The sequence below is a fragment of the Ursus americanus genome, chromosome 6 (assembly GCF_024610735.1).
Source record: "Ursus americanus isolate L20-20 chromosome 6, mUrsAme1.1.p, whole genome shotgun sequence".
Classification (NCBI taxonomy): domain Eukaryota; kingdom Metazoa; phylum Chordata; class Mammalia; order Carnivora; family Ursidae; genus Ursus; species Ursus americanus.
The window spans coordinates 41,132,497-41,149,565 of NC_142132.1; the positions used below are offsets into that span (position 1 = coordinate 41,132,497).

General features: G+C 37.9%; 1 protein-coding gene and 1 long non-coding RNA gene across 15 annotated transcripts in view; one reads left to right on the forward strand and one right to left on the reverse strand.

Annotated features, from left to right (window-relative positions):
• The window catches only part of SHLD2 (shieldin complex subunit 2), a 76,002-nt gene that overhangs the window by 15,706 nt on the left and 43,227 nt on the right, over positions 1 to 17,069 (reverse strand). For 9 of the 13 annotated variants that reach the window (XM_087862960.1, XM_045783625.2, XM_045783636.2 and 6 more), the window contains 4 exons: positions 12,447 to 13,985; positions 9,687 to 9,794; positions 1,462 to 1,656; positions 1,165 to 1,299 (listed from right to left, as the gene is read on the reverse strand). In XM_087862960.1, coding sequence (XP_087719086.1) covers positions 1,165 to 1,299; positions 1,462 to 1,656; positions 9,687 to 9,794; positions 12,447 to 13,985 — 1,977 coding nt within the window. Of the gene's footprint in view, positions 1 to 1,164; positions 1,300 to 1,461; positions 1,657 to 9,686; positions 9,795 to 12,446; positions 13,986 to 14,352; positions 15,610 to 16,338; positions 16,402 to 17,069 lie in introns of those variants that run through there. The other 4 variants (XM_045783639.2, XM_087862961.1, XM_045783634.2 and 1 more) reach the window with 3 other exon arrangements.
• LOC123783073 (uncharacterized) lies at positions 816 to 15,886 on the forward strand. 2 transcript variants are annotated; one of them, XR_015724784.1, is made up of 4 exons: positions 816 to 906; positions 5,062 to 5,189; positions 12,711 to 12,862; positions 13,020 to 13,492. It is a non-coding gene; the product is annotated as an uncharacterized LOC123783073 (long non-coding RNA). The 2 variants fall into 2 exon arrangements; XR_015724785.1 differs by lacking the exon at positions 13,020 to 13,492 and adding an exon at positions 15,608 to 15,886 and having other exon boundaries at positions 825 to 906.

The window sequence follows — 17,069 nt, forward strand, 5'->3', positions numbered from 1 at the left end:
ATTCCCAATATTAACCTAAATACCACAGAATTGTCTAGAGAGAACTAGAAGGTCTCTTCTATTAGCCAAATAACCACGACTTTTAGAAGGATATTCAAAGCAAGCACAGAGCAGCCTGCTCCAGCTCCGTCACAAACGGGATAGTACCTCTGACCTATATTTTGTTCCACATGCACTAGACTCATGTTCCCGGCTATGATAGAGTGGTCAATAACGGTGGTCAGTCTACCACGGACACGTGTTTGTCAGATTTCTCAATCGAACAAATATTTGCCAATGTTTGATCCTAACATAAAAGTAAAAAGTCAGACTTACCTGGTTATAGGCTATTAATGATTAAGAGAGAGATGTGACAGATCCTATCCTTTGATAACCATTTTGTAGGTAGAAGTTTGGGAAGGGACATTAACTCTTTCAGGTAAAAAAGAATGAATCATACACCTAATCAATCTCTGGATTAATTCAGCAGGATAAAAGAACTCATAAGCCACTAATTGAACTCTCTGACTGCTACAATGAAAGGATCTCACAATATAGTATTGAAATGGAGATACACTATTTTGTTGAAACATCAATGCCATTTAATTAAATTCATCATAATTTATTGGTAACTAATGTTTTAAAGGAAAATGTAGTCATGGGTCATATTTTAAACATGAACATTCTATGGATGGCTAATAGTCGACACTTTTAAAACAACTGGTATAAAAACCTGGAACACACTAATTTATGAAACAGTAACATTGCGACTTGAAAGGGTTAATGCAGCTCCCCTAACATCTGCCTTATAACCAGAGAGAAGTTTATTTATCAGAGTACTTTGGCTGAATAAAAATTGTAGAAGCTTCTCCACATTTCAATTTTTAAAGAACGTTTCCTGAAGGAGATAAGATCTTCACTAAAAAGGTAAAGTAGTAAACCTGGGAATAAAAGGAAGCTTTTCTTTTGCCACCATTAATTATAGAGGACTCTTAGATCATGAAATTGCTAACAGGAGGTATAAAATCATAACAGAAGAAATTCGAAGATAAATATTCAATTATGATCACCTACTATTTCAAATGTAGTCTATCTTAATCTCTTAAGATGCTCTTCATCTTAGGCTCGTAAGCATTAATCATTTACCTAACTATAAATAGGTTAAATGCTTTTTGGTATATTTACCTTTTTTCCTTTGAAGTTGAGGGTACCAGGCTGCTCCAGGACCCCATAATACAAGCACATAATGTTGACCTTGGACCTGTTCCACTGTTAACATAACTTTCCTTTGCTTCTGTCCTCTGTAACTGTATAATGCCTCTGGAAAAGAAATATTTCAGCTGGCATTACTTTATCACACAGGATACCTTACTTTAATGTCCAGTGATAAATGTAATAGTGATAACCAAATGACACACTGCCACAGTCTTTTATCTTAATTATTTTATAACCTAAAATTAAGACAGTGCCCCAAATATTTACCTGTCAGTATAGTGATATCAACAACTCTTAGTACTGCGTGGACTAATATGTCTGGCTGCAGCCGCTCCAAATCTACAAATTCTATACTGTTCATTTTCTGAGGCTGCCTCTGGGGAAGATCTCTGAGATAGGAATGTTTGGAAGACACATATGCCAGTAAGTCTTGAAGTACAACATCATTAATGATATTGGAATCTAAGAAAGAAAAACACACACATGTATGAAAGATGGCAAAATTGTATTTTCTTAACAACACAATATTTTCTTAGAAATGTATTTTATGTTGTAAAGTGTGATTGAATGGAAAGTATGCTTTCATTTCTAAAATATGCAACTTTTCCTTAAATGTTTAAGTGTAAAAATTAGCTTGAGATTTTTAACCAAAGGAATTAGAATTATTTACCATCTCCAAAACAACTTGCTCTGTTCCCTTCTTTATTCTGTTAATAATGTCATTTTTCTACCAATTAACCAAGACCAGTATTTCAGTTATTTCTTTTGACCCCTCCATTAATTACCCTGTTATACCCAACCAGTTCCCTAATCCCTGCAGTCTGATTTGCTCACACCTTCCCTGACCATCCCAACTGCTGCTATTCTTCCTTGAGACTTTTATGTTTCTCATCCGACATATACTTAAGAGTCACCTATCTGACTCCCTGAACATGCCTTCCTCTTCCCCACTCCCAAGCCTCTGTCCTCACCACTCTCGCTGGCTGCAACCCTGTCATCCTCTCTACCTATACAAACGCTACCCAGAAACACAACCACGACAGAGGCTCCCGGTGACTTCTTCCCGCAGAGAGCTTTTCTCGCCAGCTCTCATCTGGCATTTGAGCATGTGCTACGTTGTAATATGTCTCGTGATTGTTAGATCAGCTGTTTAGTTCTTCGGTCGTTATGTCATTTAGATGTTTTCCTCTATTTTTTAATTATTTGTTTCAATTTTTTCTCATTTTTTAGATATATTTTATATACAATAAAATGCACACATTTTAAATGGGCAGATTGATGAGGTTTGCTGATTAAATTTTAATTTCCCTGAAAGTAAGGGAGGTATATTTGAATATATAGTGGATTGTTGATCAAAATAAGATCTTAGCAAAAAGCAGTTAAGTACTTTTTAGAAGGCTGGGCCTATTTGCTGATTTCAGGAGGGAAAAAAAAACAAACGATCCTTGTTTCTTTCTCCCATTAACATTTTCATCCTAATGAATTTCTTATGCTACACTAAAGTCTCATTATTCATTCACTCATCAGGAGACCATCCACCACGTGCCAGGCATTATGCCAGGTGCTAGGGATACAAAGACATATCTTGTCATGACCCACGCTGAAGGAATTATCAACCTTGAGACAGTCAATAACAAACACTGGGCTTAGGGTATAAGACATACATGAAAGCCTTCCCACGAACACACAAAAACAACTGCTCAGGCAAATTCACATGCATAAAATTCACCCTTTTAGAGTGTATAATTTGGGGCATCTGGCTGGCTCAGTTGGTAGAACACACAACTCTAAATCTCAAGGTTGTGAGTTCAAGCCCCATGTTGGGTGTGGAGCCTACTTTAAAAGAAAATAAAAAAGAATTTTTTAAATAAAGTGTATGAGTCAGTGTTTTTTTAGTATTTCACAATGTTACACAACTATTACCATTATCTAATTTTAGAACATTTTCATTACAAAATAGTATTTTTCAATGCATAAAATAAGATGGCAAAATCTGCTATATGGAAATATAGCAAATATTTTTCAACAAATAATTTGTTCCTCCTAATGAACTAACATTAAATAACAATATAATATATATATAATACATAATAGAGTATATAACAACTACTGTAATTTCAAAGTAGTGATGGGCATGACATTCAAGTTATCTTCGACAACTGTAATATGTGATATGAAAATATATGTGCTTTCCATTGGTGACCAAGCCCCAAGTACTGCTAATATTACTGTGGATTGTTGCCTCTTGCATAATGGAAGCAGCTGCTCATTTTCGGTTAGCTATCAGAGAAAGTAAAGACGTAATGCTTTCCCAGCAAAGTTCGTGGACCCCTTAATGTGGAGGAATCAATTTTCACAGAAGAGAGAGTAGGAAGAACACTTAGGAGGCCAGTGGCCATCCAGCAAGAGACGATGAGCGCTGGAAACCAGGCAAGACTGCATAAAGGGACGAGAAGTGACAGATTTGTGAAATAGTTCAGAGGTGGACTCCAAGAAACAATGAGATGGAGAGGGTACAGAAAAGATGAAAGATGGCATCAAGATTCCTTGCCCAGCCGAGTGCATGGATAAAAACAAATGTTTTAAGGTTTTTAGAACCTGATACCTGAAATCCAGTCCAGTGAAGATGACTCAATTTCTCCATGACTTTTATGAAGCAAAGGTTATATCACTAACAAAGCAAGGAGCGTAACAGAAAAGAACAGATGGCATGAAAGAGGAATGAGAGCAAGAGAGGACTGTTAGATTACAGCAAAACCCAACTCCAAGCAGCTCCATCTGGGGCTCCAATTCATCCACCAGACATCCAGATCCCTCTTTCGCAATATTTCCGGCATGTGTGGAATCAAAATTCAAATGGGTTCAGAACAATTCTGACTCTGTCAACAATGAATTCTGAGAACTCGTATATAACTTCTCGGGGCTTCATTTTTTGTCTATAATGTGGAGCTTTTAGGGGAAAATACAAAGATCTCTGATATCCAAGTATTTACTTATCCCTGATTTATAATACAGAAACATGGAATAACTTAGATTCCAATTAAAATACTCTACTTCACGAAAACATTGTATTAATCTTTGATTTATACATTTAATCACTTCAATTTAATAATACTTAAGATAAATTTATGTCCTGTCACATGTAACACCTCACTATAATGAGGAAAAGACCAGAAGTCTTCTCTAAAAGAACAAGATATTGATCAGGAGAATGTTCTCACGAGCTGTAAGTACTTGTAAAAACAAAAACAATAACCTAACCGAACTGATTCATTCTTTCAGAAAAACAATTATAATATTCTCAAAGTACCAACTGATAACCATTCCCCTAAATCAAATTTAAAAGACTTAGAATATGCGTTAGCTACCAAGCTGTGAAAAACAGGGCAATATAAATTCTTAGGTAAGTATAAAGGGAAAGAATTTGAAGTAACTTTTAAAGGTTCTCTAACTAGTTCAAGGGTTTTCTCTTTGTTCTACAAAAACCTGAAGCTTCCCAGGGGTTCCATGTGATATTCTCCATCTAGAATTAGGTCCTAAGATTTTTCTGAAATGACTGAAACAGATCAGCCTTACTTGAATGTAAATCAGTCTTAAAACCAACTCTACCTACAACATTTATCTCCCCAATCCCTTACAAAATATTTGCATACCATGTTATTTTCATGATTTCAAAATGTTTCTTACTCTTCTATTGTATTTACATCTATTAAATATGGTGAATTTTACTTACAGCTCATTTAGCTCCATGCAAATATACTCTCCAAGATGTAGCAACTTCAAATACTCATAATAAAAGATTACACTTACATCTTTTAAAGAAATCCCCAAATTGGAAATTGACTTTTTCCCTTTCGTTGCTTCCAGTTTCCAGGCTGTTGTTAACCCACGCCCCTCTGAGAAGTACTTCTACTAACCAGACTGCAGCAGCCATGCTGTCCTTTTGGCCGGGGCCTTATGGAATCCAGTCCATATGCTGTTTTCCAGTTACTAAGGTTTGCTCTTTTCTTCCCCCACCCTCCTGTGTAGTTATTTTATTCATTTGTAATATGGTTAGGTTCATTTGTTAGTGTTGGTGTTTTGGGGGGGCTTCCCCCTCCGCTACATTTTAGTTGGTTTTGATGGTTTGCTGTGGGTATAGGAAGCATCACCGTGATTCTCGGCGAGTCACAGCTACACAAAAAGATCCACTCAGAGAAGTGTTACTCCCTTCTCCTCAGTGCTACCCCATTCCCATTCCCTCCTTCTTTCTATCCCTTTTCCCAACCAGCTTCTGTAGGTAACTCATCTCTTTAGTTTCTGTTTTGTCTTTCCTGCATTTTTTTTTGCACAAATGAAGAGATACACATATATTTTATTCCTCCCCTCTTTCTTACACAAAAGATAGCATACTACATATACTTCATTGAGCTTTGTGTTTTTCAGGTAACAGTATGTCCCCGAAATCACTTCCTATCAGTTCACAGAACTCTTTTTCTTTCTCTTTCACAGCTGTGTAGTATTTCACCGTGGAAATGTACCACAATGTAATCAACCTTTCTGCTATGTAGGGGCGTTCCAGTTTTTCCCAGTGTCTTGCAATTATAAACACTGCCCTGAATAACCTTGTGCATATGTATTCTCACACTGTTGTAGTTGTACCTTCAGGATAGGTTCCTATCAGTAGGCTTGCTGGGTTGAAAGCTGAGTACGTACATAATTTTGTTAGGGGTCACCAGATACCCCTCCAGAAGAACTGCAGCAATTCTCATGCCCGCTAGCAACGTACAAGAGGGCCTGTTTCCCCACAGCTTCATCAACAGCACGTGCTGTCATATTTTTTAATTCTTTTTTTTTTTTAAGATTTTATTTATTTATTTGACAGAGATAGAGACAGCCAGCGAGAGAGGGAACACAAGCAGGGGGAGTGGGAGAGGAAGAAGCAGGCTCATAGCGGAGGAGCCTGATGTGGGGCTTGATCCCATAACGCCGGGATCACGCCCTGAGCCGAAGGCAGACGCTTAACCGCTGTGCCACCCAGGCGCCCCCATATTTTTTAATTCTTGCCAGTCGGGTAGTGGGAAATTACATCTCTGTGTAGCTTTCATTTGAATGTCTCGTGTTTTTTCTCCATTCTTCTATCAGGTCCTTTGTCGCTCAGTTTGTAGGAGTTCTCTCTTTATTAGGAATATCAGCCTTTTGTCTAAGGTGTATGTTGCAAATATTCTGTCCAAGTTTGCCAGTTGTCTTTTGACTTTGTTTATGGTGCTACTGGTCGTGCAAAATTTTATTTCTCTATAGTCAAATTTTTTATATTTTTTCTTTTCTTTTACTGCTTCTGGATTCTGAATAGTAAGAAAGTTTTCCCTACACCAAGATGATAGAGAAATTTACCTGTGTTTCCACCTAGAGTTAATGGTTTTATTTTCTAGATTCTTAATCTATTTGGAGTATATCCTTCTATTTTGTGTGAGATATTATTCTAATTTTGTCTTTTTTCTAAATGACTGCCTAGTTGACTCACCACCATTTATTAAAAAGTTAACCTTCACCTCAGTGATCTCAGATAACATCTTTGTCACATACTAAATTATATGTATACGGGTCTACTTGTGATCATCCTGTTCTGTTCCCCTGGTCCACTTGTCTATTTACGCACCAGTATCACATGGCTTTAATTATAGAGGCTTTACAGTTTAAAGCCTGTCTGGTAAGCGTGGTTCCTCATACTTTTTCTTTTTCAGTGTTTTCCTAGCTATTCTTGCACGTTTGTTTTTCCATATGAATGTTAGTGTCAAGCTGAATATGCCATAGCACAGCTTCCTAATATTTTTTATTGAGGTAGCATTGGATTTATGAATTAAGTCATGGAGAACTGACACCATTATAATGTTGAGTCATCTTATCCATGACCAGGGAATACTGTGTTTCCTTTTGTTCATCTCCTTCTTTCTTTCTGGAGTAGTTACAATTTTTTTCCTTACACAGGTTTTGCAAATTTCTTGTTAAATTTATTCTGAAGTACCTTCTTTATTGGTTTTGCAGATGAGTTTTTCCCTACCCTTATGCCCTCTGCTTAGTGTCTGTGAATATGAAGGCTATTGACTTTTTTAACGTTAACTTTCATCTCCTGTTACACCCGTGAACTCTTTTATTGTTTGAATTTATTTTATCTTTGATTCCCTGAAGTTTTTCAGATATGTTATCAAAGCACTTGTACATACAGTTTTTATTCTTTTTCAACCATTCAGATACCTCTTCTTGTCCTGTTGCACTGGTTGGTAACTCTAGTATAATGACGACGAGTAGCAGAGATAGTGGACATCTTTACTTTGCTCCTGATTTTAGTGGAAATACCTCTAGTGTTTCTCCATTAAATAAGATACTGGCATTAGGACTAAATACATCTATTTTATTGTAATTGTAACACTGTATTGATACTGTATTTATTGATACTGAAGGAGAAAGTATCTTTCAATTTCCATTTCCTGGAGTGCTTTTTATGGTAAATGGATGTTAAATTTTGTCAAAGGGTTTTTCAACATCTATGGAGATAATTACATAATTTTTCCTTTATGGTATGGTATACAATACTCATGGATCTTCTAATATTGAACACAGCTTTCCATTTCTGGAAAAAGTCTCACTTGATCAATATTTCTTTAATGTGGTGTTAGATTTTGTTTACTAATATTTTATTTAGACTTTTTGTTTAGACCTCATGCATCAATACTCATGTATAATACTGGTCAGTATTTTTATTTGTAATGACTTTATTTGATTTAGGTTTCAGTGTTATATTTGCTTTATAAAAGGAATTAGGAAGTTTCCTTCTTCAATACTCTGGAATAATTTTTAAAGCATTGGAACTATCTGGTCTCTGAAGGTTTGGTAGAGTTCTCCCATGCAACTGTCTGGGCCTAGCTACTTTATTGTATGGTAGTTCTTTATTAATTGTCTCTATTTCTTCTATAGTAACTGGTCTGTATAAGCTAGATCTCAAATCCATCCATTTCTCATTATTTCCCCTGACCACCCATTATCTCGCAACCTCAACTATTCCAATAACCTCCTAACTCCCTCATTCTGTTCCATGACCAGCCCTTCACAACCAGATCTATGATATTCTCCATCTTTCCCTTCGTTAGTTTCCTTCATAGCATTAATTATCACCTGCAAATATTACATTTGCATGTCTGTTTAGTTTCTTCCTTGTCTGTCTTCCACACACGAACATCAGTGTCACGAAGGCCAGCACCAGGTGGATACTGCTCACCACTGTACCCCCAGTGCACGGTGCCTCAAATAATGTCACCACTTAATACATATAAACTGCACAGACGAAGAACTCAGTTTTAGTTTTTTATGAGAATATGTTAGTGCTGATTTCCCCTTGACTAGGTTCCCTGGAATACAGGGAAATCTCACCCTTCCCAAACACCATTGTTGTTCTCTTCTGCTTACCCTGCCTTTCTTTGAGGATATTATTCACGGGTTGGAATTCCATGCTGTATCTTCCATATATGCCATACAACTTTCTTGTTATTCCAATTAATCTCTTGTATAATCAGTGTATTTTTATATATGATAGCTATTTTTCCATGACACTGTCTCAGTTTTCTAACAAATATATTTTGCTTATTACTTCGCCCATTAATACTACTATATTGTTCTTATGTATTGCATGCAGGTTGATATCTCATATTCATTCTCTCATTTATCTTCACAGCAAACCTATAAGCTACATATGTATTTTAATTTCCTTTTCACAGATGAGGAAACGGGGGTACAATGAGGTTAAGTAACTTGCTAAAAGACATAGACTGTGGAAGCGGTAGGGCCAGGATTCAAATCCTGACTCCAGAGACTATAATTACCAGTTTATACTATCTCCCTTACTCTGTTTTCTTTTATTTCTTGGAGAAAAAGACAGCTGTGGGCTCTTCACTGAATAGCTTATCTTAAAGAAGAGAAAATGGGTATCAGAGAAGGATAGTCTTTCCTAGCAGTGGTGGACTGAAGAACAAGGATTCAAACCACAACTGTCTGACTGGAAGGCCCATGCTTTCCTCATTACCTCAAGGGTTCCTAACCAGAGGCTGGGGAATCCCACAAAAGAACTTCAGAGGCCCATGGAACTATTTGGAATTATTTGAAAAATTTTGTGTCTATCCATCTAAGTCCATTTTTCTGGAGAAATGGACCATAGCTTCTCAAAGAGAGCGATGACCCCCTAAAAGGTTAAGGACCACTCCTATGTGGACTCTAAGAATAAAGTAAGAAAATGGAATCTGAACCCCAATATTTCTTAAAATATTTATGATTTACAATGGATACGTTTATTTTTATAAATTCTATTTTCATTCTTACTAAAGAAAATAAACCAACACTGTCTAGCTAATCTGTTTAGAAAACATTTTGTAAAATTACCATTTTAACTCCTTTTTCTAATATAGAAAAGTGTATATACTTTATAATACTAAGAAATTATTATATTTAAAAACGTGTCTTACACTCTTCAGACTGGACAGATGAGTAGCTCCCAAGATTTAATAACTGACTGGTAAATGTTGACTGCAGTATTGTCTCACCAATCCAGTGATCTTCATAAACAGTAACATCTGGAAAGGAGGGAAAAAAAGTTCTTCTGATCATGTGGTAAATTCCTTCACACTGTAATTAACATAGCAATCATCCAAAATATTATACATGTTTCTCACTGCCAGGCGGCTAAAGTTCAAGTGGGTTAAATGATCTGCCTAAAGACACCAAATAATAAAATAGCAATCACAAAATTGCTTCTGTATATTTGAACAATATCAGAATGGAAGCTCGCTGCTCCACAAAGCATGGTTTAATGGCTTTTGTTTACATAAGAGAACTGTTCTAATGTCTATTTTGAGAAATTAAAAGGAAATCATTTAGAGCCAGGAAGCCAAGTAATGGCTCCAAAGCAGTACGGCCCAGAAGAGCAAATACTCTTTAGTATGCATTTATCCCTTCTGCTATAAACACATATGAATATAAGGCACTCTTAAAGGACTTTGATTATTTTTCCACTCAAAAGCAATTTTCATCTCCAGATATTAAAAGTGAAGGATTTTGGAGGTAAGGAACACTTTCCAATAGGAGAGCTCTATGATCTAAGATGCCTAGAGAAGAATCAGACAGTGGAACTAAATATACCCACAGGTAGAAACAGTGCCAAGTAGAGCAAAAACCGTAAGAGACAGAGACATATTGATCCCAGGCAGGATATTATCAGTGCATAAAATGCTAGAAGTATAAAGATATCCTAACAGCAGCAAATTCTTGAGATAATAAGAAGGAAAAACCAGGATGCACACATTCCGAGTACTTACTTCCAAATTGATACCCACACACTCTCCCCAGCTTCAAACCCATTTACCCATTGTATCCACAACTGCCAAACAGACATTCCTGACTGGATATCCTACTGGTTCCCCAAACCTGCTCTTCTTCTCATATGACCCATCTCATTTATTGGCACTCTGGAACTCGCAAGTAAATTCCAGTGTGAAGCCATCCTGAGCTTCCACCTCTCCCTCCCCACCTTTGTCTCCAAACTCCCACCTGTTGACTCTGCCCACGGCCCTGCCAGTACTGTTTTATATCATACATTCCTCTCTCTCCAACATGTCCCCTTCCCACCTCCAATCCACGTCCCCCAGTGCTAATGAGTGATTTCTCAAGAACATTAATGTGATCCATTGACTGGTTTATAAAGCACTCAGCGGCTCCCCACTGCCTGGCCAGGAAGAGCTAGAACAGCTTTCCAGACTTCTCATAATCTGACCATCAGGATGCCTGCTCTTCAGAAAGAAAAAAGTAAGAAATTTCCAGAAGAGGCTTCGGCAAACTAGATTATAAAACCTAGGTTGGGTTAGTGACTTGCTGATCACTGGTGATAGGGTGGAGTGGAATTCATGGCCCAGCCCTTGCCTCCTGGCTCTCCTGATTCCCTCTCACTGATATGCCCTAGAGCCTCTCCTGTTTGTTCTTGAAAATCTGTGCTTTTCCACAGTGAAGTGCTAGGTGCTCTTCAAACTCTGGCCAGCAGTCTCCCTAGACAGTCCCTACTTAGAGCACCTCTTCATGCTATTGCTACAAGTATAATGGCGAAAGGTCAGCTATGTCACTGAACACAATGTGACCTGGAATACACCTGCTGCAGAAACACGTTCAGTTTGGGGGTGTATGTCAATAGATAGTATGAGATATCCAACATAGAGATATAATAATATACAACTGGATGCTGTTAATGGGGTTTTACCCATAAGTTTCTATGTAAATATAATTTCAGTACTTAATTAGGACAATGGAAAAGTAGATTTTTTTTTTCTGTGAAGTTTCCATCTGTCCCACACAAACAAAAGAAACCTATTCAGAGATTGGTGAACTAGAAAAAAAAAAAAAGACGAAGAAATTGGTGAACTAGATTACTTTTTTACTAAGGAAATAAGGCAAAACAGGGAAAAAAAAACCTGATTTTTTTTAAGGTACCTCATAGAAATAATCTAAATATCCTATAACAGGATAATCAGTATCTTCTTCATATAGTTGTTGTAATGAATTTATATACATGTAAAGTTCAAAACAGGGCTGAACACAAAGTAAGTTCCCAATGAATATCAACTATTACATATGTATGTGTACACATTTTAAGGAGCAGAGGGAAGATAACTGGAAGGTGACACTCCAAAACTCTCCCGGTGGTGATGAGACTAGTTTAATATCAGCAGTTTTTCTTTCCCATATTCCCAAATGTGAGAGTGTAATTTTAACAATTAAAAACACAATAGAAATTCTCTATCTGTCCCCTCAATAAGAGGCTGATGTGCACAGCATTAGTAGGGATTAAGTAGTAGAAACGCTGTCCTTTCATCGTTAGTCTGCTAATACAGCTCAAGAAAACTCTTAAGAATAAGACATTCACAGACAAAACCATAAGGAAACAAAGAAAGAGCCTGATGATAGGACCTGAACGCTAACATAGTGAATGAAGGGGAGGAGCAACCAGGGAAGGCTTCTTCACGGTGAGTAGAAAGGAGGGACAGAACCAAGAAGGTCTAGAGCAAAGGCCCAGAAATGGCAAGGACACGGGATATGGGGCGATGGTAAGGAGATAAACCCGGATACTGGAAAGGGATCGATCATGCTGCCTCCCACAGAGGCAAACGGTAAAAAGGGTTAAAGTGGGATGTGGGGGAAGCCTACAGCTTGAAGCTACCACTACCCCATGATGACCTTACCTGTAAGCAAAATTATATCTCCGGGGAACACAGTAAGTGCCCAGAATGCCGCAGCCCTCCACAGAGAGACCTTCTTCTCAATTCCTGACTGGTCAGTTACCAGAATTGTTCCTAAAGGCACTTTAGAGCCGGAATTTGGTCCTGATTTTATACTTATTTCTTTCACATGACATGGAGATAATACCATGACTAAACAATTATACTTCCGACTTTTAGAATCACAATTTCTTATTAATGACGTTTTTTTAATCCCCTTAAATGTAGACACATTCCTCTGGTCCATTGCTGCAGTAGGATCTCCTGCATCAGAGACCAACTTAATTTTCTTGGATGGTTGGAGGACTTTAGACGGGGCTTTGGAACGGCCCAACTTATCTTCAGAGGCCCAACTTCTTTTCACAGGACTCTTATGGAAGGTATGTAGTTGGGAACACAGCATTCCTGAGCTATAGGACTCGATACATACATCACTGGGTGGCAGTTTATATTCAAAATTGAAAAGTGCTTGAGATCCTATATTTTCTTCAAGACCTTTATCAGACTTCATGGGAGTGTCGCTACTTTTTGTTTCAGGACAAACAGGACTAAAGAGTTCAAGGGAATGTGCTTGGTTTTGTCCACTTTCACATCCTCCTGCAAAATCATCATCAGGCTGAATCGAATCATCTTCAAGTATTCTTATTTCCCTATGACTTGCCTTTGGTTCGCTCTCCGTGTTTACAGGCCCCTTCTTGATAAAATGCTGTCCTTTTGACTTCCTTTGAGATAAAAAAGCAACCTGGCTGGAGGTCATTATACTAAGAAATTCGGTATCGGTAGATATTTTAAGGTCTGCGACCTTTCTAACGGCTTCGGACCTTGGCTTATCTTCTGTGTCAGAGGAAAAGAACCCCAGGCCCTGGTTTTGTACCTCATGACGCTCTGTTGGCACAGACCGCGTTTCGGCGGCTCCCGGCCCTGTATTAGTCTGTTCCATACTATGGACCAAATCTCGTGTAGCTGTACATTTAGGATCTAACTGAAAGAAGTTTTTCTGGAAGTTCTGACCACATGTATTTGACTGATCTTTATGCTGTTCATCTGTAAGTTGCTTATTTTCGCTGAAAAGCTTTTGAAACTTTTCTTTTTCGGTTAAACACTGAATTTTGCCCTTAAATCCACATACTTGCACATCGGAGCTGGTTCTCTCTCTCAACCCTAAAGGGGGACTCTCCTGGGATTCTACAGTCTGTGTTTCAGAAATACAACGTATAAAGTCTTCTTTCACATGAACCGGTTCACTCACAGAGTTTGTTATGAAGTGAGCATTAGGAAGATCTGGAAGGCTGGTAGCTTCTAGAACTTGATAGTCTTCAAGAGTTTCGTGAGTGCATTTTTCATCCCTCAGATGTAAGGAATGTTGGTTGTATAAAAGCTGAATTTTCTTCCAGGGGTTCTCAGGAGACATTAAAGAAGTTGGTTCCGGTGATAATGTCATGTTCAATGGACCAACTGGAGCACCCCAAAAAATGTGGACTTGAGGTCGTCCACTCATAGTTTCTGAAAAAAATTAAAATGAGTATTTTGTCACTAGATTTTTTTATATATTGATAGTAACTTAGTAATATGCCAAAAGCAAATGTCATATAAACTATGACTCAAAAACATAATAAAAGTTTTATATGCTGATATTCCATTTAACTACAAAATACATAAATATATAAGAAATCATAAGGAGAAATCAAAATAGCCACAAAAATCCTCACACAAAGACTCTCTTCAATAAAACAAATGAGATACTTGGGGAAAAAAGACTCTAAAAAAATAAAGCTAAGTATACTAACATCAAATGATGTTTAAAAACATTTAAATAACAAGTTAGTAGAGAAGGAAAAAGAAAGCATTTGTTTCATTGTACTATAGTCACCTTTACACTTCCCGTTTTCTTTACTCCAGGGATTATCTCAGTAGCTTTGGGGCCTCCTTCCTTCAACTGTGAGCCTGATTCCCAAGACCAAAATAGAAGGCTCAAACCGGAAGGGAGAGGAAATAAAAAACTTAGACTTCTGTTAGCACAACTAGTGACTCCTTCTGTATTTTTCAATCTTCTCCGCAATACAAATAAAAAGATTAAGAGTAGTCATTCTGTAATACATGGATAAAAGGAATCCATTGTGATTTAAACTTTTCGACATTAACTGTGGCACTAAGCATCATATTTACTGAGATTAAAAATGAAGAATCACACACTATTTACTTGATAATAACACTTTCGAAAGGAATTTATGAACTAGACTGGTCCTAGAGCTTGCTGAGAGCTTTTTCACAGTGCTACAGGGACAGAGAGACAGATAAGGTTCTTGGCCTAAACCAAAAGGAGAGGAAAAGAGTGACTGTAAACTAATACTTTGAAAATAATGTACTAAATCCAACAGACTATAAACAGGAAATGACCATCCGCTGAGGAAGTGAGCTGCTGGGGAAGGCAAGCTCTGCGGCTGAGAGCATTTAAACAAAAGAAACAGCGGCTATAAAAGGCAGAGTTAGGCAAAACCATGGCATGACTAAGGACTTTTGATCAGAGTACAGGGTCCTTTGTAAAAAGGTAAGAAGTTTTCACATCATGAAAAGTCCGTCTGGCAGTGCAAGAGTCTAGAAGTACACAGAAAGGGGGAACCCAACAAGAAATGACAACTGTGATCTCCAGTCACTCTCATCATCCTTGAGGATTTGCTCATTGTCACCTTCTCCAAATTTAATCATTTCTCCAATTTATAATTCTTGTGATTTCAATATCAATGTGGGTGTTCCTTCCAGTCCCCTGGCCTCTTGGGTCCTTGACCTTCTTTCCTCCAGTGACTGTATTCTCCACCTTACCCCAGTTATTCATTCTTAGAGCCACATACCCTCCCATTTAACATAACTGCACATCATTCCCTAATTTTAAGCTTTCAGTGCTATGATTAGTTCTCCCATCTTCCTACTTACTCTCTGTACTCACTGTCCTTAAAAAGGCTGGCTTGCAAGGTGGGCCCAGGCTGGCGTCTAGGAATTTTGATTCCAGGAGGATTCCCACCATTTCTTGATAAGAATGGCTCACCCTGCCTAAACTACGTAAACAATGTTGTGATGAACATTTACTTTCCTACTGAGAAACTGGAATTTTGGTATATGCTATTCAGATGTTGGCCATGTGACCAGAACTCCTAGGAGAAATGGCTGGTTTCAGATCTGGAGCAAGAAATGTACAAGGTGAAGCTGAAACATCTCATCATACCAGAAAGTAAGAAAACTATCAGAGGCTACCAGGATGGTGTCACAAGAACTCAGGAGCCTACTTACAGAGGTCCCCACTGGCCGAAGCTGAGCAATCTGAACATCATTTAGAATGATTACTGTAATAGATTGGAACACACCAGATTTGTTTAAACTCATGAGTTCATAAAGAGAACTAAAACAAATTCACTGAGTGGTCTCCTTGGGCGGATACTGGCAACTAAGTAATTGTTTTAAAAGCTGGTGAGTGAAAGAAATTTTATCCTCTTTCTTTACTAACAGTATCTCAAGAAGACCAACTATTTGAAGAGAAGGAATCTCTCTTTACAGAGGTATCCTGCTGATAAACAAAAAAGAAATGATAGAATAGCACCATTTTGCAACTCCCCACGAATTCGTGGATTTTCTAGGCAAAAATCATTAATGACTGCTAACATCACAAAGTAGATGTTGTAAGGGGAAACGGAGGGAATCTGTAGACAGAGATCAATTACAATGTATGATCCTTATTTAGATCCTGATTTGAAGACACACATGTAAAAATATTACAAAACAACTGGAGAAACTAAATTTAATAATATCTAGGAATTATTTTTTAGTGGAATAATGCTAGCAAGGCTATGTATGCAAGAGTTACCTGCTGGAGATGCATGAGTGTCTACAGGTAAGACAGGGTGACATCTCAGATTCCTTTAGAACCCTGGGAGGGGAGAGGGAGTGAGGGTGTAGATAAAACAAAAAGGGCCATGTGTTGATCAGGGTGACAAAACACATAGAGGTTCACTGCACTAATCACTCACTCTGCTTTCGTACATGCTTTAAATATCCTGTAATACAAGTCTTCTCTTTGCTGTTCTTAAGAAATACTGTTCATACCCACAGGACTGCAAACAGAGTTAAGCAGTCTAACAATAGCCAGGATTGAGGAACTCTCACACTGCTGGTAAAACAGTAAGTCAGCATTCCACTTTGAAGAACAATTTGGTAAGCTTGAAGATGCACATACCACATAACCAAATAATTCCACTTCCAAGTTTCCTCCCTGGAGAACTCTGGGTTTTGTTTGTTTGTTTTTGTTTGTTTGTTTTTTAAAGATTTTATTTATTTATTTGACACACAGAGAGACAGCCAGAGAGAGGGGGAACACAAGCAGGGGGAGTGGGAGAGGAAGAAGCAGGCTCCCAGTGGAGGAGCCTGATGTGGGGCTTGATCCCAGAATGCCGGGATCACGCCCTGAGCCAAAGGCAGACGCTTAACGACTGTGCCACCCAGGCGCCCCTGGGGGTTTTATATATATACAAGAAAACATGTACAAGAATGATCATGGGAGACTATTTAAACAAAAGAAATTCAGAACTTAAAAGTCCA